General features: G+C 38.0%; 1 protein-coding gene across 10 annotated transcripts in view; it reads left to right on the top strand.

Annotated features, from left to right (window-relative positions):
• ENAH (ENAH actin regulator) overlaps window positions 1-27,613 on the top strand; it is a 99,431-nt gene that overhangs the window by 36,203 nt on the left and 35,615 nt on the right. For 9 of the 10 annotated variants that reach the window (XM_037405315.1, XM_037405321.1, XM_037405322.1 and 6 more), the window contains exons 2-4: window positions 12,396-12,561; window positions 14,020-14,197; window positions 25,763-25,847. In XM_037405315.1, the coding sequence (XP_037261212.1) occupies window positions 12,396-12,561; window positions 14,020-14,197; window positions 25,763-25,847 (429 nt within the window). Of the gene's footprint in view, window positions 1-6,340; window positions 6,407-12,395; window positions 12,562-14,019; window positions 14,198-25,762; window positions 25,848-27,613 lie in introns of those variants that run through there. The other variant, XM_037405319.1, reaches the window with a different exon arrangement.

Genomic DNA, 27,613 nt, shown 5'->3' with positions numbered 1-27,613 from the left:
TTATGGTGATGAAGCCAGGGTTTTTAATTGGAGATGCAGGTTTTTTCTTCATTTAAAAAGAGTTAATAATAACTTTTCAGTATCTCAGTATTGTAAAAAGGTACGCTGACACCTCTTTTCTGCAGTGCTTAGTAGGTGTTGGCTGCTGTGTCAAAGAAATCGCCATGTATAAGGCTAGTATAAGTGTGTTTGGTTTAGAACGTTTCTGTGTCTTTCCTGTGAACTTAATGGTAATGCTGTGCCCTATGAGCCCCTTCTGTGTGAAAACACAGACTAGCCATTGCCAGTTTTTACAGTTCTTTTTCTGGCAGGCCATAAATCAGGTGAGTGTTTGAAGCAGGCAGAAAAAGAATACTATACTTTGAAGTGGGCCTTCTATTGTCTATTGTTTTTACATCGGGGGAGAGGCACCTCTCTAGGTAGTATTTTCTCCGTGCAAATAAGATGGGTGCCTGCCTGCAGTCTGTGCCTCCAGTGCTTCTGCCTTAGGCTGTGCAGCTTGATTCAGGGCCGGTGCAGAACGGTGCAGCTTGTCTTGCTGCTGGTCATGTGTGGTGAGGTGGAGATGGGTGAGACGGGGAAGCAGTGACACCGGTGAGGAGCCAGGAACCAGTGGGTTTGGTTATGAGGAGACGTGGTCTCGCCTGGAGGAGTGAGAATGGTACCTGTCTGGGATTAGGGGGTTTGAGGAGTCAGTTTTGTTAACCAAGGGCAACGGAGTGAGTGAAGTAAGGGCAATTGCTGCGGCAAGAAAATATAAAGAAGAGGGAGGGAGACAGGAGAGAGGAGGTGAAAGTGTGAGGTGGTTGCAGCAGGTGGCACGCTGAAAAGGGAAGGTATCGCATGAGGACAGAAGGAAAGGGAAGATGTGAAGAGCTTTAGCATACAGGAAAGCTGGATGATCTAGTCAGTGTTCTCTTGGAGGAGGGAGACCAGTAATACCGCCATCAGCCTTGAGAGGTGTTTGTCTCCTCTTTTCTGGAAAAAAAACAAAACAAAACAAAAACCCTCACACGAAAGGGGATTCTAGCAACTCCTTTAACTGTCCTGGAGCATAACTACAGTTAAAATTAATTTCTTCTATTATGTGACCAAAATTTATTCTTAAAGCTTTTTTCTTCTTCCTTTTCTTGTACATGGAAAACAATTCATTACCTACTTCATTTAAAACTACGCTTTACTTTTTTTGTGCCTCGCTGCAGTGCGAGTACTGATTTTGATTCCTGTCTATGCATCTGATGGGTGCTTAAAAACGGGGGGTGAGGAGGTCACGGTAGGGTTTTGTAAGTATTGCATGTAAGATGTTTGGAGTAATCCTTCCGCTTTGCTCTGAGCAGTGGCCCAGTTGAAGTAACATGCTCAGATTGTTCTCTCTCTCACTTTGCTATGCCTCTGATAGTTTCATGGAGTGTTTTGGTTTTCTTAACAGTAGAAAGAATGATGAGAAGTTTTGGAAGAGCTACAAATTGGTGAAGACTGAAAACTTAGTTGGTTTGATCTAGAAAGGAAGATATATTGAGGGGTTTGCATTCTCCTGGATTTCTTGCTTACCAAATCCTTGAGTTCAGTGGTTTCTGTTTTGCTCTCCCTTATTCCATCCATAGTTCAGAACTGTAATGTTTTGTTTTTCTTTCACAATCAATTTCAGCCAGTTACTCTGTTAATCATAAGAATCTAAAATAGCTTAGTAAAACAGTATTTTAAATATACAGACATTTATTTTGTAGTACATGTTAATGATATAAATACTATATCGTTTACTTAAACCTCTTACTTTTAGACATTGAACATTAGAAATACTACTACTGTTGAAGATCTTTATAGGCTACAGAAGGAGAGGCTGGTTGAAACTAAATGTGAAAAGCATGTTGTTACTTTTGGGAAGAACATTCCAATAAAATGAGATACTAAGGCAGTAATTGTCATAAATAAGGTACTTACGTCTGCAATTTGGTAGGATCTTCTGAAAGGAATTTTACTTCTTCTAGAGCCATGGAATAATTTAGGCAAGGTGGGAGTTTTTGGAGTTAATCTGCTCCAGTCCCCTGCTTGGAAAGGGCCATCCTCTAATTTAGGTTGGGTTGCTCAGGGCCTTGTCCAGCTGAATTTTGAATTCTCCAAGGATGGAGATTCCACAGCTCCTCTGGGTAGCCTGTCCCAGTGTTTTGCTGCTCTCTTGGTGCAACTTTTTCTTATCTGGTTGAAAGGATCTTTTCTGCCACTACTGACTCCTGAGAAATTCACTAGTAATAGCTGACCAGTCAGACATCAAACTGCTTACTGCAACCCTTTGTTGAGCCTCTGGCTCCCTGAACCTTGGTTCTTGCAGTGTTGGAGGATGGTTCTTGCAGTGTTGGAGGATGATCACGACATTTGTGTTTTCCCAGCTGTCAGGAACATGTCTTGGTCACCTTGTAAAAGATACTAGAGTCACCACCTAGCTGCCTCCACCCTTGTTGAGTGCATACTGGTCAGTTCAATAGAGAGACTGTATCCAGTGTATCAAACAGGAGCCCCTAACTTCATTTTCCTCTACTGCAGGTAGTAAGTAGTATGTTAGTACTCATGCAGACCTGGGAAGTCTGAGAAGAAAACTTGCCAGCAGAGATGAAGGCAAAGACATGTAGCCTTCTCTGTGTCCTTTGCTAGATGACCTGTCTCGTTCCTGCAGTGGACCCATGTTTTCTGTGATTAATTCACGTTAATGTCAACTTGGTGGTTTAAAAACAAGTGTGCAATTAACAAAGTAAGATTTTTACTTCCGTGTTTTTTCAGGTGAAATTCAGTTTCAGAAAGAAGTTTTGCACAAGAATCTTTCTTGTAATGAACTGTGAATTGTATATTCATATATTAACACCGGGGCTGTAATGTCTTAATCAGGGATCAGCCACATTCCCTTTACACAGCTCTCTACATCAGAGGCAGCCATTATATTGAATAGGTAATGTGAAAATACTACTATCTTGCTATTCCAGGAGGAGCTGGCCATTCTTTATCTGAAAGTAAAATGAGTTACATGATCCACAGCGATGGTAATGTAATGACGGGTTCTGTTGCAGTGTGTGTTTGGGAACTAAGATTGCCTGGGAAGTCAAGACTCGGAAGCTGTGATTTGTACCATGTGTCGAAAGCTTAAGAAATAACATAATAAGGTCACTTTTTGTTAAAACTTGTATAGAAGATAGGAAATGTATGTTAAGTGGTTTTTCACAGGAAATCATCAACTGTCAGTCTAGTTGCTGAAGATGATGATCTGCGTGCCCACTTAAAAAGGCTTTCCACAGTATGACTGGGCTCACATTCATGGGATTGTAGCAAGGACAGCAACAAATGATCAACAATAGACTATTTGTAGGAAAGAAGTCGTGTATCTGGTTAGCTTTTGGCCCTGGCCTTTAAGACTTCTAACTTTTAAGTTAAAAGATTTGAACTCCTAAATCTGCCATGATTGTTCCTGTTCAGTAAAGGTACCAATTTTATAGCTGTTAACTTTGCTCAGTTCCAGCGTACCTTGGTGCTTACAAATGGGTTCGTTCCCAGAGTGTGCTGTAGAGCTTAGTTTGTCTACCTTTTGGCAAAGCTAATGGAAAAAGAGAAACTGAATTTTGATAAAAAAATATCTGTCTGGAGATGGATGGAAGATCATGGTAGGAATCTTTAACTCTGTTTTACTGTTGAGTAAAATCACCATCCAGGCACAGCGTTAGACTTACTGTGGCAAAACCTTTGGCTTGCAATGCCACCGTATCGAATCTGCATTGAGGAAATGTAATCTATTTAAATTACTGCATAGATTCTGCGTAACCTTTTAGTATAAGTGAAGTAGTAAATGCCCTTGAGAAATATGTTTGAAGAATCAGTGGAAAAATGGATTTAATTTTAACAATGTAGTATTTTAAGGAAAAATATCTAGATAAATTACCAAAAATGCCGTGTCTAAGAGAACACCCTGTATAAGAGGATAAAAGAAACCAAGAATACGGAAGAGTGCATGAAGGAAGCATAAATTGGGTTATCTTATTTCATGGTTCTATGAAGTCTAAATGTTTAAAGACTTTTATTTTACCAATATAAAAATAATGGCTAGAAAGATATTCCCACACCACCATCCCCCAGCCCCCTGTCCAGATGAATTATAACTAAATAGCCATCCTCTGTGTAGTTCTGGGGTTTTTTCCCTCCAAAACATCTGTTGGAAAAAGGTATTTAATGAATCATGATGATTTTTTTCCTGTATTAAAAATCTAGACAATTCTAAAAGAAACTGGGAGAATTGCTGTTGTCACTTGCAGGTTGCTTCATTGAAAATCTGATCTCAAAGCTAAATAATGAAGGTTTTTAGTAAGTTATTTCCATGAAGTTATCGCCAGATTTTTATACAAGGCAAGGAACAAATCTTCTGTGTAAAATTCCAGTATATCCAAGCTCTTACTTCTTCATCTTATAACTTTGAATTTTAGGTAAACCTCGTATTTTTTTTGATGGCAAGCTTTGGGCAAACTTTGAACAAACTTTATAATGTCTGATTCTTCAAAGCGAATTCTTTACTGAGATTTAAAACCTCATAAACCTCATGTTTTGTTGTAAGCATCCAAAGTGTTGTCTGTACCAAGGCTGAGCATGCTTTTTTGGATATGTGTAACATATTAATGCTGTGGGTTTTCAAATCCGAATTGTTTAAAAGGAAAACCTTGAATGTGAAGTGCAAGTGGTGAAAAATTGTTCCTCTTAGACAGAAAAATAGATAAATATCTGGATAGTACAGTAATACAAACAAGTAAAGGAAAAAAATTCAAGCTTAGCAGGTAACCTATGGAAAACTAGGTGATGGAGGTGAAGTCCTGAGTTAGATCATGGGTTTTTTTAGATAATAGTTTTGAGCATGTTTAGTTTTATAGAGCAATGTGTACTATGGAAGATAAAAGTAAAGAATTTTATTGTTCCTTTTCAAAAAAGAAAGACGGCAAATGGTCATTCCTTTTGTCTGATGAAGTAATTGCTTAAAAAACACCCCTTCCTTTGTGCTGTAAACTATTTTAGTTTCTGTTCCTGGTTGAAAACTGATACCTGGTTTTGGGTAATCATAGAATCTCTTTAGTTTTTTGAGAAGCGAATCCTTGTACTGGTTAAGTAGTTCCTTGCCTGAAATTTATATGTGCTAGGTATCTTAGTATCATCTTCAATTTGAGATGAAAATTGGAAGGTTGACTTCAGAGACCATTTATGAATTTAAGATTAGGATGGAGACTGTAACTAAATATGATTAATCACATATAATAATATATTAATAACATATTGTTGCATATTTTATATACCAGTTAGCAATCATTAGTGTAGCTAGCTTCATGTTATTCAAAATCCATGGTTTTCAGCCTGCTATTATTAATTCCTATCAATCCTTTGTTTTTTTAAGGTTTGTTTCTGTAGCGTGGGTTTTTCTTGGCTTAACTGTTGTCATATTCTCTCTTAAATATCCCTGATTCCCTTTAAGGGAATGGGTGAATTTTTATGTGAATCAGTGTATGACAGTTCTAGAGACAATATTGAATTGCCAACTCAAAATTACTTTGTCCAATGTATGAAATACTCTTACATTAAATATGTCCTGTGAAACAATGTTGGAAAAAAAAATATCCTGGGGTTATAAATTGGTAATTTTATGTGAAAAGCAGGCTTCCATTTGACATCAAGCTGTTCTAAATAAATATTTCTTTTTCTGCCTGAGTGTCCTGCAGTGCTTTCCTTCACCTGTTGGATATTCACCTGCTGCTGTGGACTGAGCTACAATAGCAAATTGTGAAGGAACAGATTTATAGCAACAAGAGAAATTTATTCTTTAACTTGCACTTGCTCCAAGAGCAGACTGCTCTTAAATTAATGTTAAATGTTTTTATACATGAGATGAAAGCAGTTTTCTTTGTGGAAGGTGCTCACTGAGTAAAGAAATTATGGCTTCAATAAACTGTACCAGCTAAAGCCCTGGAATGGTGTGTTGCAGAATTCTGTGCTGAAAGTGAAGAACCTTTCCTAATCCCAGTGTTTAGATTGTTTCCCCTGCTCCTTGGCACTAGCAGTTTTTATTTCTAGTTGGGACTTTCCCATGCAGGATTTCACTCTGGTTTTTGATGTTGCAGCTAATCTGTATTCTGAGTAATTCACGAGAAGAAAAAGTGGGAGAGATGAATGAATCTCTCAGTTAGCAATCAAAAGTTTTCTAGGCACAGGCAAATACTAACTCGCTAGCAGGAGAGCTGTTAGTGAAGCAATCTGGAACTACTCCCTCCGCATTCACCTCCTGTTTGAACAGCGACTCTTTTGAGTTTGACAGGCTAGAAGAAATCAGCAACCACTCTTGTCCTCAGGGGGTTGTAGTGCCCAGAGAAGAATCTGCATGAAAACCAGTCAGGTAAATCAGCGGGTTTCAACTCGGTCTTTTTCTAAAACCTGAATAGCAAGTAAATTCTGTACTAGCTGAAGCGTTGGAGTGGGCAAGCTGCATTGTTTGGAGTTGGATACATTAGCATAGCACGGCGTAGTTCCTTCTGCTTTACCAAGCACATAATGTTCCTGTGCAGCAGCCTATTCACCTAGGTTTAGAAATGAAGAAAAAGTTGAGGTTCTTAGCTTTCAACTGAGGATGAGTTACAGAAAATTAATTTATTGTAAAACCTATGTTAAACCTTGCCTGAGCCCAAATGGATTATTTTTTTATGTCCTGTTGATGGTGTGGATGCTGGTCTAGTGGAAAGGAGGAGATGGTAACTGTTGTACTGGGCTTCCTCTGAGATTTGGTTTTTGCCTAAAGTGCAAAAGTTCAAGAAAATGAATAAAAATTAAAGCAGTAGTTTTAGGAGTTAAAAACTTGTGACACAAAGTTGTTCATCACCCACCCATCCCACCCCCGCCAACAAATCCAAACCCCATCCCCTAGTCCCAAAAATAAACATTAATCTGTGTAGTTCAGTCTGGTTCTCAACAGACCATAATGTGAGGAGCATAGTTGCAGGCACTGGAAACATTTTTATGTTCACATTTAAGATGCTGACAAGTAGCTTAACGATTGAGTTAAGCCAAATGAGCAGCTTAGAATGCATGACAACTTTGTCTACAAAGTGTCTGGTTTAGGTAATAGAAAGGGTGGTACAGTACACAGTATGTTGTAGGTTTTTTTTGGGGGGGGTGGGGTTGGGTTTTTTTAATAGTGAGGTTGAGAACACACATTTTCACTGTGATGTGCCAGTCGGGGTTCAGGAACAAGCAGGGAAAATCATCTTACAAAACATCACCACCAAGATACAAAACTTGATATCTGGACCAGCATTTATCTGCTTTTTAAAAAAAATGTATATTTTTAGGTGTTATTATTGGAAACGTTTGGAGTTTCTTTCTATCTTTGTGCCACGTGGTCTGAAAATCCTGAACAGGCGTTTGATGAATCAGCGTCTCTTTCCATTCCTTCTGCCCCACAAAAACTGCACATTTAAGAGCATGTTGTTATGTTTCTGTAAATTGAGAACATAGCAAAAAACCCACCCCTGAATCATAAGAAGAAACGGTAGCAGGATAAGGCTTTTTAAAAACCCTCATTGTTACATCACTGACAAAAATGCTGAAGGTTGAGAATCAGAACAATCACAGCTTTCCCTTGCTCTTGTTAGTATATTTAAATGATCTTTTCTGTGGCTGCGATTGTGCTATTTTCCATATGAATTTGATCATTTAAGTCTGTTTATCCTTTTTAGTTCTTGAGGGAGGAAAACCAAACATCCACTTTTTGCGGAGAGAAAAAAAAAAAAGGCTTAGGTCAGCAGACTGTATATTGGTGTCACTGTGCATTGAGCTTAAGAACTTGGGACGTGAAAGAATGAATGCATTCCATCTGGGCGAAAGAATGGTGTCTGTTAGGGTTCAGTTTGCTATGGTTTTTGAGCTTTCTGTATGATCTCATCACTGGAGGAGGAAAGCATATTCTCCCATAAGAATAATCTTATGATTCATTACTACTGTGGGTTTTTTGTGTGAGCCTTTTGAGTGCCAGACCCTCCCCCTACTCTTCCACCCCAAATAAAAACCAACCACCCTGTCTTTGGCTTTATATGGTATTGCTGTAGGTGGACTGATCAAGAATAATGGTTGGCTTTAACAATCAGAGCCTTACACGTTTGTCTAAAGAACTCCTAACGTATACCTATCCAGATATTTGTCAAGCTTTATGTTTTGGGAAGACAGCTTGTACACTTTGTTTCCTAAGGTTTGGTAAGCATTGTTTTGCCTGAATGTTTCAGTTTATGAATTTTCCATTTTCTGTGTATAATTCCATACATATAATTTGGTACGTTTACTTGGGAGAGAATGATTTCTTAATTTTTCTTAGTTAATATTTAGGCTGTTGCTTTAGTTCCCCAACCCACTGCCCTAATAAGTTAGTGATCAGTTCTTTGAGCAGCTGTGTGTTTTGGCAGTAGCATTTGAAGCTGGAGATGGATCCTTTTGCTTACTCTCCTGCATCCTCTAAAGAGCTCTTACACTGAGAAGGTGCAGGCTAATCCAAGTGTAATGCTTTCTGGAACTGTTACACCAGTACAGCGCACCAGAAAAAGGAAAATGTATAGACAGGCAAGTAAACCCTGTCAGATGCGTTTGAAGACCTAATGACATGGCAAATAGATGAAGACACTTCATCTTTTCTCTTGCAACATGACAGTGGACTATTTATTTATTTATTTCCCACTAGTACTAAAGTAAACTGACCTTAAAAAAAACAAAACAAAACAAAAACAAACACACCAACAACCAAAAAAAGCTTTTCTATCAGACCAAAGTGATTCTGGTGTGGTGAATGAAGTCATCCTAGCATCTTACAGTCAGTTCCTGCAGTCTGAGGGACATGTGTGTTACAGAAAACCCTGTGGACTGTGAAGAGTTCATGTATAAGTACTGAGATCAGTGAAGACCTGCTTCCTGTTAAAGTACAGCAGGGAAGTGTCATGAGCTTGAAAAGCAAGAAATACAATAAATAATACTGTTCTAATTCACTTGACTCTTGTTCCTTTGAACTGATAAGTTCATCTGTATTTGTAGAGGAGTACAGAGGGCACTGGCTCGGGTTCTGGTGACTGTATGTTAAACTCAGCGTTTCCCTAGAAGGCAAATCACAGAAAGAAAACTAAACCTTGAGTTTTGTTAGACCCGTCAAAGATAGTCATGAGCTAACAGCATAGATTTTCAATTTGGTATGTAGCCCTTCGAAGTTAATGGAGTTCAGGTATGCCTCTTACTTTTTAGAAGTGATGATTTTTTTGAGACTTACTTTATGGTGTCTTAATTGCTGTAATGTACTATATTCAAATATTAAATAATCATTGAAGGGCAGACCTAAAGATGGACGTCTTTGCTGAAGCTTGTGCCTCTATGCTTTTCTTCAAAACAAAATGTAATCACTTCAGAGTGCAAAACTTTGTTTTACAAAGAGAAAGAAATAGAATTAATCTCCCTACATCTAGTAATGTGCAATTGTTGAACCCTGGAAAAAGGCTAGCACACGGTAATGGTTGGATTTGTTTCTGATAGGGATAGCTTGTTTTTCTCCATCTTACTGCTGCAGTCTGATAAAGTGATGGGTGGTGGGGAGCCTTGGCAGGAGGGGAGTATGTCACCTTCCAATTGGTACCTGGATATGAAAATTACAGACTTGGGACATGAAAATTTTAGTTATAAGATATGTGTGAAGTGAAGGGAGAAGGCTTATTGTGTAATGAGTGAATAGGTTGACTGGAAATTGTTTGTATTTGTCATTTTTGAAGTATGTGAATCATCTTGTATCTTTATATGGGTAACAATAATCCCCTGCTATTAAGAAAATTCTTTTATTTTAAATGGAGCATGAAACATTTGAGATCTAGACTTGTGTAATATTTTCAGTTATAAGGCATAGCCCAAGAAGTAGAACTAAAAATAGTTTTAACAGTTGTTAAAGAAAAGCTAGAAATTCTACTCAAGGTCATCTTATTTGTGCTTAGGAATTGTGCCACTTGAATACCAATTAGTTCTAAAATGAGTAGGTTGTGGGTTTTTTTTTCTTGTTCTGTTAAATAAAATCATGTAAAAACTTCTATAAAACTTAGGCTTGTGAAAGGACTATGGTAGGGCAAAGAGTGAGAATGGTCTGAATAAGAACGTCTGAACTTTGATGGTCTGTCCTACTAATTGAGTCTTCTGATCCCAGTACCATTACTTAATCACACTCTGGTTCTGCCTGCATTGTAATTGGAACATATTAGCTTATACTCATAGTCTCAATTTTTAATAGAATCTAAATTATTATTTTTTTAATCTGACACATGATGGAGAGGAAGTGATTTTTTGGCAAGAACTCTGCAAACCACATGGCTCTGCTTCCAGATCAGTATCCAGATCCTGTCTCCTAAGGTTTCTCATGCTTGTGATTGATCTGAAGTGAAATGTAGCAGAATTTGTTGTGGGTTCTGAAATTTTCCAAGTTTTCTATAGTACTGTTAAGCATTTTAGAAAAACCATTACTGTTTGTGAACAGTACAGAATGTTTCTGGGTTTGAACTTGAAGATAGTTGTATGCCTTAACACTCTAAGAATAAAGAAATCCAGTAGGCTTTTGCATTGTCCCCTTCTCAGGTGAGGGAACCTTCTTATTTACTTGTGGCATGTTTTTAATGGGACTGTGAAACACCTGAAACTGTAATTAATTTTATTTTCTTTGCATCTAATCTTTCTTCATGGATCAGATGTGGTCCTTTTGGTCTAAACTGTAAACTATGCTTAGAAAGGAAGCAATGGGTGTATACGTATCTCTATATATTACAGGTTTGCTATCTCTATATTGAACTAATTTGTGGCTAGAAAAAGGGTGGTCTGATTAGAAATTGTTATCCCATTCTGATCTAGTTGTTGAATAGGTGGTGAGACTAGAACACCTGCGTTTTTAAAATTAAGAATATATTTCCTCATCTGATCTTGAATCACATGTGTAAGAGACACGATCTCGGTATTCTGCCTTCGCCCCTAGCCTTGAAAAGCATCCCAGCGTTGAGTGCTTTTGTCATTGTTGGAGTGCCATGGAAAGTGTGATAGAAATTGATGCTATGTTTGCTCAAAAAAAAAAGTATGTATTGAGAATTAAAACATCTGGATACACTTCTGAATTTTCTTGTGCTGCGAGGTGAAAATAAGATACTGGGAAACTCAGTGTGGTCTTTTAAAAAAAAAAAAAATCACAAGAAACACCCCACCCGTGCCCCCCAACCAACTGACAACAAGCCACAAAAAAAGAACCAAGAAAGATGGGGGGGGGGGGGGGAGTAGTCATTTCCCTCCTTCATAAAATATGAAGAAATATTTCATTGTACTTCCTTTTGTAATTGGTGAAGAATGCATGTCTCTTCAGCCGTCTCAGTTTTCCAACTGGCAGGCTACATTCCTTGCAAGCCAGGCATCATGTGCTTTCTATAATGTTGGATGTGCTGGAGTGGTATGTTCAGAGAATTTGACTTACTGATAAGAAATCATTCCTTTCTATTTTTATTTCTTGTCTGCATCTGGACATATTTCCCGTAAAGACAATTTGTGTACTGTTTCCCTCTCCTAATAAATAGTGTGCTCATGGTATGTTCTGCTTTCCTGTGTTTCTAATATGATGATGTTCACGATACGTTCCCTTTTAACTTCAGGCTGTACCTTAGTTTCCAGATGACTGCCATAATCAGGATTAGCTGCTGACAGCAATCTCCTGATGAAATTGCACTTTTCAGTGATCAATATAACCTTTTCTCAGGGAGAAAATGTTACATCTAGGTGTCAACTGTTGTAAAATATGTCAAAACCAAGAAGCATTTCATTTATGAGCAGGTGAATTTTTTGTGCTGAACTTGATTGTGTGTGTGTCTGTTTTCTTTAATAGTCGTTTAAAGGACCCAGGGTCTTCCAGTCCTCTTTTATTGCAGTAGTTGCCACTGAAAAATGTCAACTGTGTGAAGCTAGGGCAACTCTAGACTCTTTATTCTTCAGTCTTTGCAGAAAAAATGGTGTATGGCTATAGCATTTCATAAAAATTCATGGTTGGCGTTGAAGAGAAAGAAGGGGGGGGAAGAACCTGCAGCGGGGAAAAATGCAAAAAAAGGGAAAATATCTCTTCTTGATTCCTTTCATTCTGTTTGTCTTGACCACAACTTTTCAGGATGAACACCTTTAAGCAAAATGTCAGTGCTAGGGGTTTTGTATTTAGAAAGGTGAATGTTTCAGTAAGTTGCAAGGAATATTGCTTTAACAATTTGAGTGGGGATCTTTTTAAATGTTAACCAAAAAGATGGTGGTTTGCCATAAGTAATTTTATGTTCTACTCCAAAATACTTGTATTTTAACAGTGAGCAGAGTATCTGCCAAGCACGGGCTGCTGTAATGGTTTATGATGATGCCAATAAGAAATGGGTACCAGCTGGTGGATCAACTGGATTCAGCCGAGTTCATATATATCATCACACAGGCAACAACACATTCAGAGTAGTGGGCAGGAAGATTCAGGATCATCAGGTAAGCAAACCTCTGAAAATTTGGCATACGTATCTTAAGCTATTTTTGTGATTCCTTTTAAGAGTAAGGAATAAGTCTTCAGTAACATTGTGGGAGCTGTAAATAATAAATTTAATTTTCTTTTTAACCAAAGTAGCAAAACTGTGTTATGGCTTTTTCCTCATAAACGAAGCACTTTACATACTCCAAGGTGATGTAGTTCTTGTGCACTCTTGTACCATTCCTTTCTACAGATAGATAGGTGTAAAGGCTGGTGGTTTACGCAGAAGTCATCTGATTCTCTTTAAGGCAAGGTAGCTACCCAAAAACGTTCCTTCTTCCCTACTGTGTGCTGTTGGCTGTGGTCTGTGTAGGTACCAGCAGTTCTTTTGCAGCCCCTTTCTGTTTTATGAAAAGTTGGATGCATATCTCACTTCCCCGGATCATTTCATTTAAAAAACCTCCTGACATTTGATAATGTTGATCATTACCACTTCGAGAGACTGAGAAGGGAACAACAGGGGTTACATCTTAGTTTCCTTGTTGAAGTTCTTAAATCTTGATTAAATGGCAAATTTAGCACTCTGTCCTGAAATGTGCTCTGCCTTGTGATAGTTGGGGTGGGTTAAAAATCTAATATTTTTGTTTGAGGAAAGCGTCTGTATCTATTTCCTTCTCTCCCAGCATTTCATAGAATACTTTTGGTTTGTTTTTTGTTCATTTCTCACACACCTGAAGCATAGACTGATAATCTCCCATGTGTTCTGTTATTAAACACTTACTCCAAGTAACAAATGGTCTCTGTGCATTCATCTGAGAATAAACATGTGGGGGTTTTCTCCCATTATTCAGTGGAAAAAGGTGAGGATATAGTTATCCAAGTGCAGTGGGATCCTCTTAGTGGATGGCTTGTAAGAAATGGTCATCCTACTAGCCAGAAATTATCACCTTTTGTGTGAGCCATAGCAATCTTGCAGAACGGTACCTTGTGATGCATAGTAGAAGTCTGTGTAAACTGCTGCTGAAAGCACTGCAAACTAGGGGTGCAGCACCCACGGGGAAGGTGATAACTTGGGTTAAAAAAATTAAATTCTAACAAGTATTCTTTTAAGTTAATGGAAAACTGAGTTTCTGAAATGCAAATGCATATTCATGTCAAGTACTCTGCTACTAAGTCAGAACTGTTGATATTAGTACATTGCTGTTATAAAACATCACTTGCATCTTTTGAAACAAGAACGCATAAGCTGTAAAAGTTGATACAAAATATCTCATTAGTCCCCTTGTGTATTCTCAGCACTGATTTCATGGGGCTTTGGAATTAAAATTAAAATGGTTATGTGCTTCAGCATTTGATTTTACAGATTATGGGCTTGAATTAGCTGACGTGGTTAAGGAAAAAAAAGTTATATAAAGCTAAAGCTTGTTTATAATTGTTGTTTAATCACATAATTATTTTTTTTATTTTAATGATTATAGGTGGTAATAAATTGTGCCATTCCGAAAGGGCTGAAATACAATCAGGCTACACAGACCTTCCACCAGTGGCGTGATGCTAGGCAGGTGTACGGTCTGAATTTTGGCAGCAAGGAAGATGCCAATGTCTTCGCAAGTGCCATGATGCATGCCTTAGAAGTATTAAATTCACAGGAAGCTGGTAAGACTCTCTCAACTTTTTTTTTTTTTTTTTAAAGACTGTTCAAATACAGGGATGGAAAAAATTCAAATGTTTATGCTTAGAAGTCAGTAAGTCTTGTTTCTAATCATTCAGCCTCTGGCCAGTTTAATTATTTGGGTGTTTTGTCTACCTAATTACTGTTTCTTAATAGTGATTCTCAACTTGACTGCCACCTGTGTAAATACAATTCCTAACAAGTAAATGGATTTTCATGTTATCTATTACATAGAGATACTTGCTGACTTAGCACCTTTTTTTTTAAGGAAGCAAAACCAAAACACTGCACCAAGAAACTCCTCATACCTCTTGATCAGGGCATTTTTCAGAATTTCTAGAGACATCCAGTGTTCAACATGTGTATTGGTGTTTTTGCTTCTCACTGAGTACCTGTTTATTGTGAGAACATTAGGTTTATTCCCTCCGAACTTTGTAATTCATGTCGTCCTCTTTGGCAGTTCTTACCATAGAGTTTTCTAGCTTGGAGACCTTGGATCCAGGGGCAACATTCTGATGAGCACACATAATTTAGATAACAGGTCCGTCATTTAATTTGGTTGGAGAACAGGGTGACATAGAGGGTTTAAAACATCGGTGGAAAAATCAGTGGCTTTGTTTTCAGGTGATACCTGTAATATATTCTAGATAGGCTCTACAGCAAATTGATCAGTATAACACTGGGCCGCACACAGAGTGAGTTTTTAATTTAAAAGACTAAAAGAGACTTCTGTGTTCTTGTAACCAAATAGAATTCTTTTGTCCTCATTAAACTTTAAAGATTGCCTGTGTAACAAGAGAGAGAGTACTTGTGTGCCAGTTTTCTTTTCTGCTGTGTAGAAGAGAGGCTGTAGATGACCTTACTAGGGCTGTCTCAACAACAGCAAAAAAGGGGTGACTTTATCAAGTTGCTTTTCAATCTGATAGTTGTTTCAAGGCTTACCTTTTGAAACTAAGCTATCTAGACCAAGGATATAGGCTAGACCACTGCATTCTGCAGTGCTTGTGCTGTTTTATGCAGCATGAGGCTAAAATAGAAGGAGTAGCTAAAGGCATACAGTTTTTTTGCCAGCTAAAATAATCCAGTTGTGTATCCCATCCTCCTACCTCTCAGTTGGATATTTTCTCTTCTAAATCCCTCAGTTCTCCTTTCCCAAAGGGTTGCTTGATTGTAAACATCTCATGTATTCTGTTCTATCTCCTGACCAACATGTGGGAACACATGAAGCGTTGGTTTCTACTCAATTGATATCATGTCAGGCCTTTTCAGACTTTATAATACCCACAGGATTGAGGTGTTTATGTTGTTTCCCCATTACCTGTACTTGAAGAGTTTGGTATAACATGTTTCAAACAAGTGCGTGTGTGTATATATGCATATATATATTTTCTTTATTTCATTTAACTCCTCTTAATGCTAAAACTGAGCTACTGGAGAGGCTGAAATGACATAGGCAGGCATGACAGTGCTAATTTTTTAATTGGTCAGTGTGCTTGTTTTTTAATTTCATGGATTATTGTGATTTGTCTAATGACTAGTTCTTTTTATGCGAATTATATGTGGGCTAACAGCTATGTTGTTATATTCTTCAGTAGTAGAAACTTTGAGCTAATATGCCACTTCAGTTTGTAAAGACTTGGATAAAACTAAAATGGTGTTTAGGGGTTTCTTATATGCAGCTTTAGTAATACAGAACATCATTCGAACAGTAGCCTAGAATGAGCGTAATTCCAGAGGAGCAAACAAAGTAACTCTTTCCTGTTGCATCACTTCAGTAATTTCTTAGATGGGGAGGGGAGCTGAGTTTTGCAATGAGTCTAAAAATCACTGTACTTAAAAATCAGTCCTCTGCTCATTCCATATCATGAATTGTTCCAGATCATTCTGCTGGTAGTCTCTTCATTGATCTCTGAAGTCACCCTTAAGTTTGAGTTGGTATGCTTCCTTCAATTTAATACCAATTAATCTCTGATGATCGAGGGGTTGTTTCGTCTTCAGATGGATTTTTGTGTGACTCCTGAAGCGAGTTGAATGTGACGGTAATATGTTCTGGTTGCTGGCTACAGTCTACCTGGTTTGTTCTTAAGAGCTTTGAGATATAGGTCTGACTGACGAGGACATGAATTAATAAGGTTTGTAATGAGGTTTGATAGTGACTGGTTGTAACCTGTAAGTTTTCTGAATTGTAAGATAGTTGCTTTGTTTCTCCTTCCTGTGATTTGACTTGGTAGTAGTAGATACAAGTTAAAATGCATTAGTCACAAACTAATGGTGCACACCATCCGCAGAGGAGATACTGTCAGTTGAGGAGGACTCTGGCTGCTTAAGATTTGCTCTCACTTAACTTTTTCACAAACAGCTCTAGCTTCCATCAAGATGAAATAAAAAACAAAGCTTGATGTTGTCAGTGTTGCCTCAGCAGATGTCTGAAGATAAGTAGCTTTGCACTGATGCTTGTAAAAAAAATTCGTGATTATGCATATGGAATTGCTTTGTAAGCCTGTTACCATTTCCAGACAATGTTTATAAAGATAAATGGTCATAATGTATCTGTGTTAGAATATTGTCAACAAGTGTTCCTAATTTTTATCAGCTGGGAGGTTTGTCAGTGTGTATTAATTTTTCTGACCTGTATCAGTTTAAGAAGTAAAAAAAATAAAGTATCTTTCTGAACATACCTGCTTCAGTAATGCAAGTAGGATACTAAGTAGCTTGCAGTTTAGAAACAAACGAATTGGGCTTTTTGCTTAAAGTTTTAATTTCCTAAAAGTGTAGCTAGAAATTAATTCTTGGTGGTGGCTTTGTGGTGTTTTGGGTTTTTTTTCCCCCTAGCATCTCTGACATAGCTGAATATTTATTTTGACAAGTCACTGGCTCTGAGGCTGTAATATTAACTCTTCATTTTAGGAAATAGATGGCAACTGGGTCCATCCCCATCCTGTCCTGTCCCCCCCCCCCCCCCCTTTTTTTTAATAAACAAGCCTTTTTTAAAAGGAATTTGTGCTAGTATGTGAAGATCAATATATTATACTTTTGATAGTTTTGTTACTTTGAATTTATCTGCAAGACTTTTAAAAATTTGTAACACATGCAGTCCTAGTTGGTGTACTAATGAAACTGCTTCAGAAGTCTGCACCTGAAGAGGACAACTTGTCTCTAACAATTTATGTAAATTGCTCGGTTTCCTAGTATATCTAAACCAGCATATAGCATCTCCAACTCAAGTAAAATAAATCCTATATAGATACCTCCCTTTTACTCTAGGATTGCTTAGAATTAAATTTAGAATTAGTTTAGGATTAAAGTTTGATTATTGCAGTATCATTATTTTCTGCTGTGTTCTCTCATTTTGGCAATTTCTTTTATTAGCTTGGTTATTTTAAGTTGTATGTTATTGATAAAAGGAAAGCAGATTTAATGTTAGTAAAGCATACTGTTCAGAAACTCATAAACCTGTAGGCAATTTTTTTAAACTTTATGCAAAGGTTTACAGAAATCTAAATGCTTCTGAGGAGTATTAAAGATTATTTTGTGGACATCCTTTTGGCAAGTCAGCTGTTACTTATGCCACTCTTTAAAAAAAAAAAATATTATCCTTCTCTTGCATGTATTTGAAAAATGTCATTGATCTTTGCTTGCAGTTGGCATCCTCAGCTGTTCTGCTGGCTTAATTTGAGGTTGTTTAATTTAGGCTCTCCCTCTAGTGGATCTAGAGAAGCCAAGGGGTGCCTGTATGGCTGAGCACTCAGCAACGGGCTTTTTGTCGATCTGATGAGTTCAGAATGCAAAGTGAAAGTACTTGGAGTAAAGCCTTTACTGCAACTGGCATTTTTCTTCTAAAAAAACAGTACAGGTTTATCTCGAAGAACTCTGAAGTACTGGCTACCTTGTCAGTGAAGCTGTTTGAAATACCCTGCATGTCTAGTGTCTTGGGGGTTTTTTCTCCTCCTGATTTACAGTGCTGCTCATGTAATCATCCTGATTTATTTTATGCTTAAACTCGGTTTATTTAAATCAATGTAAAAGTCAGTGTTTTCGCTCTGCTCTGGTTCAAATGACTGCATTAGCTAGTAGCTATTCACCCAGGCCCTATTTTCCTGCTGGCTAGTTGAACAGATTGTAGACCACATGCAAATCCAGAAGAGAAAGACAGCAACACAGGGCTGCGCTTTTGCCTGGAATTTTAAGGTATACTACTAATGCTGCAAGTTCCTGCCCTATACTGGTTTAGAAGATGGATTAAAAATGAACTAAGATTTGTTTCTGGCACTCATTAGGGAAAATTTTGGAAGACTTATTCATTTAATTAAATAATTGTCTGAGGTGGTCAAAAGTTTACACCTTCATCAAATTACAAGTATGCATCATTAGTTTAAGAGGTCATTTGAAGAGGAGTTCTGGCTTTAAGGCTGTGTGCAGTGTGTTCAGATATTCAGTAATTGGTCTTAATTGTCTGAAGACGACTGCTTTCTGCAAAGGTTTTGCATTGCATTATGAAGAAAATTTTCACATCTGCATTAAACAGAGTTCAGTGTTGCAATCAAAGTGACTCTGGAATGAGAGAAAAGCCTCAATGAAGGGAAATTGGATGGCTGAGAAAATTCTCTGATGTGTGAGAAAATGGATTATTCCTTTGAAGGAATAAGGGCAAGTAAGGGATGTGTGTGTTGGGCAAGGGGAGGAACAAAGGGGTACCACATTCAGTTTTGCTGCAAAAAGTACCTTCTAGTTCAGGGGGAACTGGCATTCTTTCATGTGGCAGCAGTATTCAGCCTCAAGAAAGCCTTGCTTAGAGAATAAAAAACTTAAGTATGAGATTTGTATATGTGTAATATGCATTTGAGGAGGTACTTTGAGTTGTTCATTGCAGAAAATGAAAGTGGCAAAAGAACTGAAGGATGTAATGCAACCGTAAACAAGCCTATTCTAATTCTTTCTAACAGAATTACATGTATGTAAGATTCATGGTGGGTTTTATACCAATCTTTAACAGTTCTGTATTGGTTCCCAAGAAGATTTTGGGATATTTTGGGTATAGAGGCAAGGGATAGGAATGGCTTCAGTGAAGCTGTGCTAATACTGCTTTCGATGACACTTTAATTAATAGGAAAATGGGGAGGAGGAAAAAGAAACAGAGGGGTTTTTTGTTTCCAGCGTCTCTTTATTTTGTTAGTCTAATCTTGGAAGAAAAACTGGAGGTTGAAGTTCTTTGAAATTATTGGGACCCCTAGAAGTTAGGTTGTCCAGTTATTAAATAATTAGACCTTCACGGGGAAAAGGTGCATGCTTTCTCCACAGCTGTATACTGATGTGCAGTCATTTCTCTTACAGCAGAGATGGTTCATTAAATCCTTGCTGATAGGAGAATGCTTTTACTTGTATGATAGATTGAATAATTTAGTATCTTTGGGAAATGTAAACAAACAAAAATGGGGGTTGCTTGACTGGAATATGTGTAGAGACTATAGGAGGCTGAAGAGAGAAATGTATATGCAGGGCTGGGGGTGGGGGTGGGGGTGGATCTCAGATGTTTCTCCTCATGCTGTTTTGGTTCACATCATGCTAAAACTTGTTTTGTGAGAAGAATTTTTCTACTGTGATGAAGTAATTATGCTATACCTGTACTGCTGGCAAACCTCTGGAGCAGGGTGTCAGCACCCCCGTCAGAACTGGAGTAACGTGATGCGGTATTATTACCTGTGTTGTCAGAAGTTAATATCTCGGGTAATAACTCTGATTTTGCTAGCGAGTTTTTTCTTCTTTTAAAAGTGAGATTGATTAAAGATTTTTTTTTTTTTTTTCAGTTACTAGATTTTTTAATAGCTAATCCTGATCAACTAGTCCTGGTTTATATGCCAAAATACTGACCTGAGAGAAGTCCTGTTTATTGGATATAATATTTCCATTTTAATTGCACATAAGATCATTGAAAGCATCATCAGTGTTATACTTGTGGTATTTGGAAGTGAAGGGGGTTGCTAAGTTTTCAGAGTTATACTCACTTTTAAAGTTTGCCTGTGTGGTATTACTGATTTATGTGATTCTTCAGAATTAGTATTGTATCAGGTGAAAGCATTGAAGTTTGGGTGGGCAACCCAAAGAATTTCAGTAAAATTTGGTAGTTGGTCTTAACTGCATGGCAAACATACACAGAAGTACATTAATTTTGTGGTTAAAGTTTTGAAGTTTTGCTTAATAAACGCTGGGGAATGTTAATACATTTTTCTCTTGAGGGTTCATATTGTTTTACAAATATTACCAGTAGAAGTTGTAGCTATATTAAATCTGCTGCCTTTTGAGAGCAGGATGTTGTCATAAAATCATGAACATAATTGTGGAAATACAACTTTGCTGGAAAGGCTCATTTCTGTAGTATCGTATGCAAATAGTGACAGTCATAATCTACAACATTGCTATTAAAACGAATTTTGGCAGAACTGGAGAAAAAAGCATAAATATTCTGCGGTATATGGTATTGATACACTTCCTATACTTGCTTTTTTTAAGACTGTGATACTGTAGATTAATTAAGTAACCACACGACTGTACTGCTGAAGCATTGTCTCCATCCCCCCTGTATAAAAGGACTGCAGAGAGAAACTTCAAACCTGCTTGCTTCGGGTCACACGGCAAGTTGTGCTGAGCCCAAGCCTAGCTACCCAGGGTATCAGCACTCTGTTTCCAAGGCTCTGCTGGCATTGATAGGAGGCTTATCTCAACTTAAATCCAAAAGTATTCTAATATTTTTGTTATTCTTGTCCCCTTTTATTACCTTGATCAGGTAAAAGTGCTTGTGCAGTGAAATGGAAAGCATTTACTTTCAGTATAGAAGATGCAACATAATACCCACTCTGCCAAAATAAGTGATGAGTAAATTCAGTCAGCTGAAGATACTTAAAAAATGGTAGCTGTGTATGGAAAAGCAGATACTTGAAAGAAAGAGAAGGCTTAGCTGGAAGATGATTCATTCCAATAGAAGTACTAGAGAAAAGTTCTGTCAGTTCTTAATGACCTAATTTTTTACCATCTTGGTCTTGCATGTAAATCCATAATCAGGTCTCAAGGAAGGTGCTGTTTTGCTTCTGCTCGAAGCTAGTTAGCAAGTCTCCCCAGAATTTCTTCTGTAATGTCCTGGAGCCGGACAGGCTGTGAATGGGACGGCAAGGAGCTGGAGACAAGTGAAAAGCCACTTCAACATAATAATTTTTCTCATTACTTCCTAACATAGATCTCTGAAAAAGCCTGCTTTCCACTCATTGTGAAAACCTTGAAGTATTCAGTAGAACACTTCTTTAAAAGTTCTTATATTCTATCATGTACATCTTTTTGCTGTGGTTTTGAACTCTTGCCTGGGGTCTGTTCTTTGCTTAGCAAAGGTGTACTCAGAAACTGTACTTGATGAAAATGTTTTCTAAAGATTATAATTAGTCAGTACACTTTATAGCGTATGCCTGTATAAATTAACTTGATGTCTGCTTTCAGTCCGTTCTTCCTTTGGAAAGTCAGTCATATTTTTATTTGAATATCAGACTGTATAATTAGAATGTTGCTTAGTTTTGATGCTGATTACTGAGAAATGAAAGAGTGGGAATTCTTAATTATGGAGTTGTTTATATGAACTGTTTCTCTGGGGGAAGAAATGAGATCTTCACCTCAAACTAAAATTCTCATGTGTGATAGTTGATCAACTTTTTCTAAAGGTACTAGATTTTAAAAAAAAATTAGATTTGTGTCTTTTAATGCTGTACTCTGAACAGTACAGTAATTGCAGGAGTGGGGGTTTTTTGTGCGTGTTTTGGCTTTCTTGAACCGTAGGGCATGTGGGGTTCTCAGGAAGATTTCATGTGACCCTGACTGCCAGCAGTCCTCAAAAAAACCACTTTGCCGATCCTTAGGTTGCCAGCTCCCAAGCAAACCTGTCCAGCCAAATAAAAAATATGCACTGTAACTCATTGCATAACCGGTAGTACATGTATTGCTCCAGTCTTGAACAGTGGATCCTTGGGGGTTTTTATGGCCACTACCTCATAGGAACGTGGGGTCTTCAGTGTCAGCCAGGTGCTATGTCAACACTGTTAGCATAAGGCAGGTGACATAGAAAGAAGTGGGGTGGAGACTTCGGTGTGAAACTCCAAAGCAGACAATTGAATTGAAAGACTGAAGGCACTGATGAACCAAAAGACACCAAGGGAGGAGAAACCACTTGTTTCCATTCCAGCTGGCTAATTATACTTACACAGGGTTGTGTAACCTGGAATTAATTCAATACAATATGTTACATTGTCCAACAATAAACAGGAATTAATTCAGCACCTGAATGGAGATAGAGAGGTAAGAAGTCAGTTGGAGGTGAAAGTTAAGGAGTCTGATAAACTGCAGCTCTGGTTGTGGTTTAAAAAGGTGGTGTTGGGAATGCTTAATTTGGTTCAAGCGGCCCCCAGCAATCTGGTGGCACTTTAAGCTATGCTAGCATAGTTGTCTGTGACACTGGGTGAAGAACCAGGACTGGTTCTGATCTTGCTGGTGGAAACACTTCTTGCAGGCTTTTTTCCCCCTGGGATTTTTAGTGCATTGGATTTCCAGTCCATCTCTTGCCACATAGTTGTCTGAACTGTCATAAGAGGAAGGGTGATGCAAAGGTGAGAATGAGCTGAAAAACAGAAAGCATTGAAACTGGAGCGGCTGCTGAACAAATTAGTGTGAAATAATATCCTCTGTCTGAGTGTGCTGTGGAGTGCACCATCTGTGCTTTCTTTAGAAAAAGAAAGATGTTATGTTTTCCTTAAAACTCAGACTGAATATACCATTCGGCCTCATCTTACTTGGCTTGTACCGGTCTCTGAAGATGAAGTGATCCTGTAGAAGGATCAGACTTCTTTTCCAGGCAGTATCTGTGAATAATTCTCTTGGGGGTTGATGTTTCTGAAGTATCTTGAAATGTTCAAAAGCCTCTGAGAGTGTTTTTTATTAACTAGCTCCTGCTTATTTATTTATTACACCACCTGTCCCACTATCAGACAGTTGTATTTTAGCAGTGAAGCGGTGGTCTTGGCTTGCTGTAATGAATGTTAGAGGGTAACATACTTTTCCACCTGGTATATACCTTTAACTTGCCAATGGCCATTAGCATAGGGGTTGTTGGGCATCTGTGCTTGCAGAGAGGAATTTGTCAGAGAACAGGCCACATGACTTGGTAGCTGAACCTTTATTTCTTGAAAGCCTTCAGCATACTCGGGAGGTTGTGTTGCCTTATGGCAAAAATGTGTGAGGAGTACTAGAACCGTGTCGGTTGTTAACAGCTCCCTTGCATATATAGCTGTGACAGAAGCACGTAACTTACTGGAGGAGGTTGGCCAGGTTACACCAGCATGGCTTGCTGACGGTTGCATTCTGCAGAATTGATGGAGAACGTGGCTTTCTGACAGTGCACTAGAACAAAGTTTGAGGCTGTGAGAACGGGCTTTCTGAGGGTTAGGCTGGTTGGAATAGCCAGTGCAAGTGAAGGTAGGTAGTTTCCAGTGATGCTAGCAAAAGAAAGAGTTAGGGGGACGCTAGTAGAAAGGTTGTAGGGTGGTGGTCAGCACTCAGCTACTGCAGCGTGATAATACCTTGTTGAAAAAAACCTGTTAAATACTTTTAAATTAAATGCGTGGAAGTTTGACGTTTTCAGTACAAAATAGTTCCAGTTGGTAAATGGCCATAGTATGACCATTTATTTTTATTTTTGTTCTTTTTTATCTATTTTTAGATCAATGTTTTTCATACTGAGAAACGGCAGATCTGAGGAAAGGGGGTACATTAGATGTGGCAAGTGGTAGTAGTATATAGCACTGCTGGATGGTGTCTGCTTGTAAAAGCCCATGAAAGGATGCAGCATGGTGCAGCCAGCAAATACCCTGGCTGCTTGGGAGCTGCAGTCATGCCTTAATGGGCATAAACACCTTCCACCTGTCACACAGGGGAGATGACAGAGGAGGACATAGGACTTCGGAAGTTTTAAAGTAGAAGAGTTTTCCAGATGAGCAATGTGACAGATGTTTCTACTTACTGATAATTATTATCATTGCAATTGAATCTTTTGCATTAAAAATAATACAGATCTATATGTGGGTATCTCTTGGAGATACTCCAAGCAAAAATAGTACATCCAGGACAACATTTTGTACTTGGGTACAAGGACTGAATGTTTGGTGAAAAGAATCAGTAAGGAGGATGCAACCTCTATAGCACACTTCCTGCTTTTATCTTCTAGAATTAAGTTTTCACATTACTTTTTAACTGTAGGGTGCAGTAGGTAGTATACACTTCTGTAATTTTCAGGATTCATTGTTTTTATGACCAGAGTAGAAACAATACAATGTTGTTTAGAGTAAATGAACCTTTCTGTATAGCCTTTAAACAGGGCAGTCTCCTGTCCTCGTTGTCTTAGTATGTCACACATGGTCCCTTCATACTTTTGGACGACTTTAACAAGTTCAGATGGCAAACGAATTTTACATTTTGATATTTGAGATGGGAGAGATCTCGTTACAACTCCATCACTCTTAACTAGTTTGGTGGAATCTCAGCAAGAAGTTACTGTTTTGATTTGGGACCTTTTCAGAACCTGATAATTTTTTTGTTTTTTTTTTTTTTTAATTCTGCTTGCTTATAAAGTCCATAATCTAAAAATCTATCTGTAGTCTAAATTTCCTGGTTTACTGCCCATTTTTACAGAAACAGTGCATTTGTGATCTAATCAATTCCATACTTCTTTGTCCTTCACTTCTGCTAGTTCTTTTTAAATAATGTTGTGCTGTAGATATATTTGTGAGAATATTGGAAAAGCCTCTTTGTTTTTAGAGGATGTATATACATTTATTTGAAAGGTGTATAATTTAGAATTGTCCATCAGTAAAAGTCGAAGATGAATTTGTGTGTCGTTCTCTTTTGCATTTCTTGAGCTTAGCAGAATGCAGTTTGTACATTGGTTATATGCCTCTCTCTGTTCTGTTGGACACAATACCTTCCTATCCAAAAAGGGAGGTCTTTGATTCAAGTTGACGAGCTAAACTCTGAGTAAATCACGGTGTGACCTGTAGAAACATACTTTATCTTCCTTCTCTTGATATGGTGATAAGCTTCTGATGTTTTTTCTCCTGTTCTTCTTTCTTTTCTTTTCTTTTCTTTCCCCCATTTCCAGTGTTCTATTTAGGTGAGTGTTTTAATTTTTTGAGCCTTTTTTGTTCCTCCAAAAGTACTTGTTCATTGTTTTAAGAAAATCTCAGACTTGGAGCGCTTTTCAGAGCTTTTGTCAAGTTCCATCATATATAAAGTTTATTTTGGTTTCTGTGAAACTTTTTCATCCATGTGAAATAAAACCATTCTGTAAATACATAAGGTAACATTTGTTGCAGTTTTTATTTGCTGTATGATGTTGTTGAGCTTGTTTGGCTTAAAAAGCAGAAGTAAACCATTCTTACGTGATGGCTGGTCTTTTCCCTTGATTTTGTGCTTTCTTGTATAGTAAGGGTTCAACTCAATAATTTATGATCTGTCTTCGCTTTTAGGTCCTACATTGCCTCGGCAGAATTCACAGCTCCCCTCTCAAGTACAAAATGGACCATCACAAGAAGAACTGGAAATCCAGAGGAGGTATGGTATTAAAAGCAAACAGCTGTTCAATTAAAGAATGTAGTCCTCACTAATGATGAGAAATTAAATGTCAAGCACTTAAAATTACTCTGTTGCATTAGGCCAGCATTTGTGTGCCTGCAGCTTTCCTGTGTAACAACTTGGTAGCTAGATCCCTTTTCCTGATCTCCACCCCTTCAAACAATGCAATTGCTATTGGCCTGTCATGAAAGAGTTGAAGATGAGTTGGGAAGCCTTAGAAGATTTCACTGCTGTAATTTTCAGCCAGACTAATTAATTTTCCAGTGGCTGTTGTGTCTTCAGTTTTTGACACATGCTTATGAAAGCAGCAAGGAAGGGAGGAAGTTTTAACCTTTAGAAGTAGAGAATTAAATCATCATGGAGAAGGACAGTTTTTCTTCCTGAATGTGGACGCACTAGATCAAAATACTGTATTGAAAAGCTTGTCCACCTTTGTACTCTATTAGTTCTTTAGCAATGAAACCTTAATTTTCTGCCTTTAGTGTATAAATTTATGGAACGTTCAGTAGTTTAACTTTCAGCTGTAGCAATACTAATTATATCTGTGCTGCCCTCAGGGAGTAGTCCATGTTCCCCTGACCAGTGGCGTTCCTCCAAGCTAAGCTGTTCCCTTCAATGTGAAGCCACTGTACTCTGTCCCATGCCCTGTGGGATATTTTTCTGACCCATAGCATTTTTAACACGTGAGGTTTTTCAGTTTCTATTGCTACATATCGATTATGTGCCCAGGTTCTGAGGACAAACTTTCTAGTTGCTGTATTCCTGCTTTCGTTGTGTGGCGGTATGAGTTACTGCTGTAGGCTGAGTGTCTGGGATATGGGTACGTGAAATGGCAAAGTCTTCTAGGATAGCACCATCAGACTGGGTTAAGTGAAAACAGCAAGACCTTGGGCTGTTTCAAGTATGCTGCCAGTGGTGCAATCCTGGATTATTTTACCATCAAAATACTCCCAAGGAGATTAGCTGTTCCCTTTCAGCAGGGATGCTGGGAGTGATTTAGGTCACATGCAGTACAGATGCAGGGAACAGGCTCCTTGAATAAATAGAAAGTGGTCCAGATTGATGGTGTATATGCATTTAATAGCTTTCAGTGGTAACTGAAAAAAATATTTTAATACATTGGATCTAGTTGGGACTGACATTTTCTCTATTTTGCATTTAGTTCCTTTATGCAGAGGTGAGCAGAACCAGATTGCTAATGTTGGGATAACTCATAGATCTGACAAACTAGTAATACATATTGAACAAAGATTTGGCATAAAAATTGATCGTATTTGTCCATCTCTTTTCTGCAGTGTGTTCTTAAATCTGAGCAGGGATCACTTTATTTGAAGGTTCCCTTGTTTAAAAACAAATAGCAAGAAGCTCATTACAAATCTGCCTGTTTGATGTGTTTATGTGCAAGTCTGCCGTCATGATAAAGGTCTTTTATGTCACTTCTTTTGACAGACTTTTAAAAAGCTTTTTTCTTTTGATATTTTTTCTGTTCCACAGTAGTGGCTTTTAATATGTTTATTTCCCATCTGTTCCTTTAGAAGCCTGCATTAATTGAAACTTAGAATGCTGAAATACTTTTCAGAGAAGCATTGTAGGTAGAAGTCGCTTCAGAAAAAAGTGCTGCCCTGTATTAAGTGCTCTGCAAGTCTCTTGAAATTTTTGTGTGTAGAGGGCATATTGGCATTCTTATAATTTCACTTTCTCCTTTGATCAGTCTGCTCTGCTTGTTTTCATCTAACGTAACGCCC

This window comes from Falco rusticolus, chromosome 12 (genome assembly GCF_015220075.1).
Source record: "Falco rusticolus isolate bFalRus1 chromosome 12, bFalRus1.pri, whole genome shotgun sequence".
In the NCBI taxonomy this organism is placed as follows: Eukaryota; Metazoa; Chordata; class Aves; order Falconiformes; family Falconidae; genus Falco; species Falco rusticolus.
Note: the sequence above shows the minus strand (reverse complement) of the source record. Positions and strands in the feature narration are given on the sequence as shown.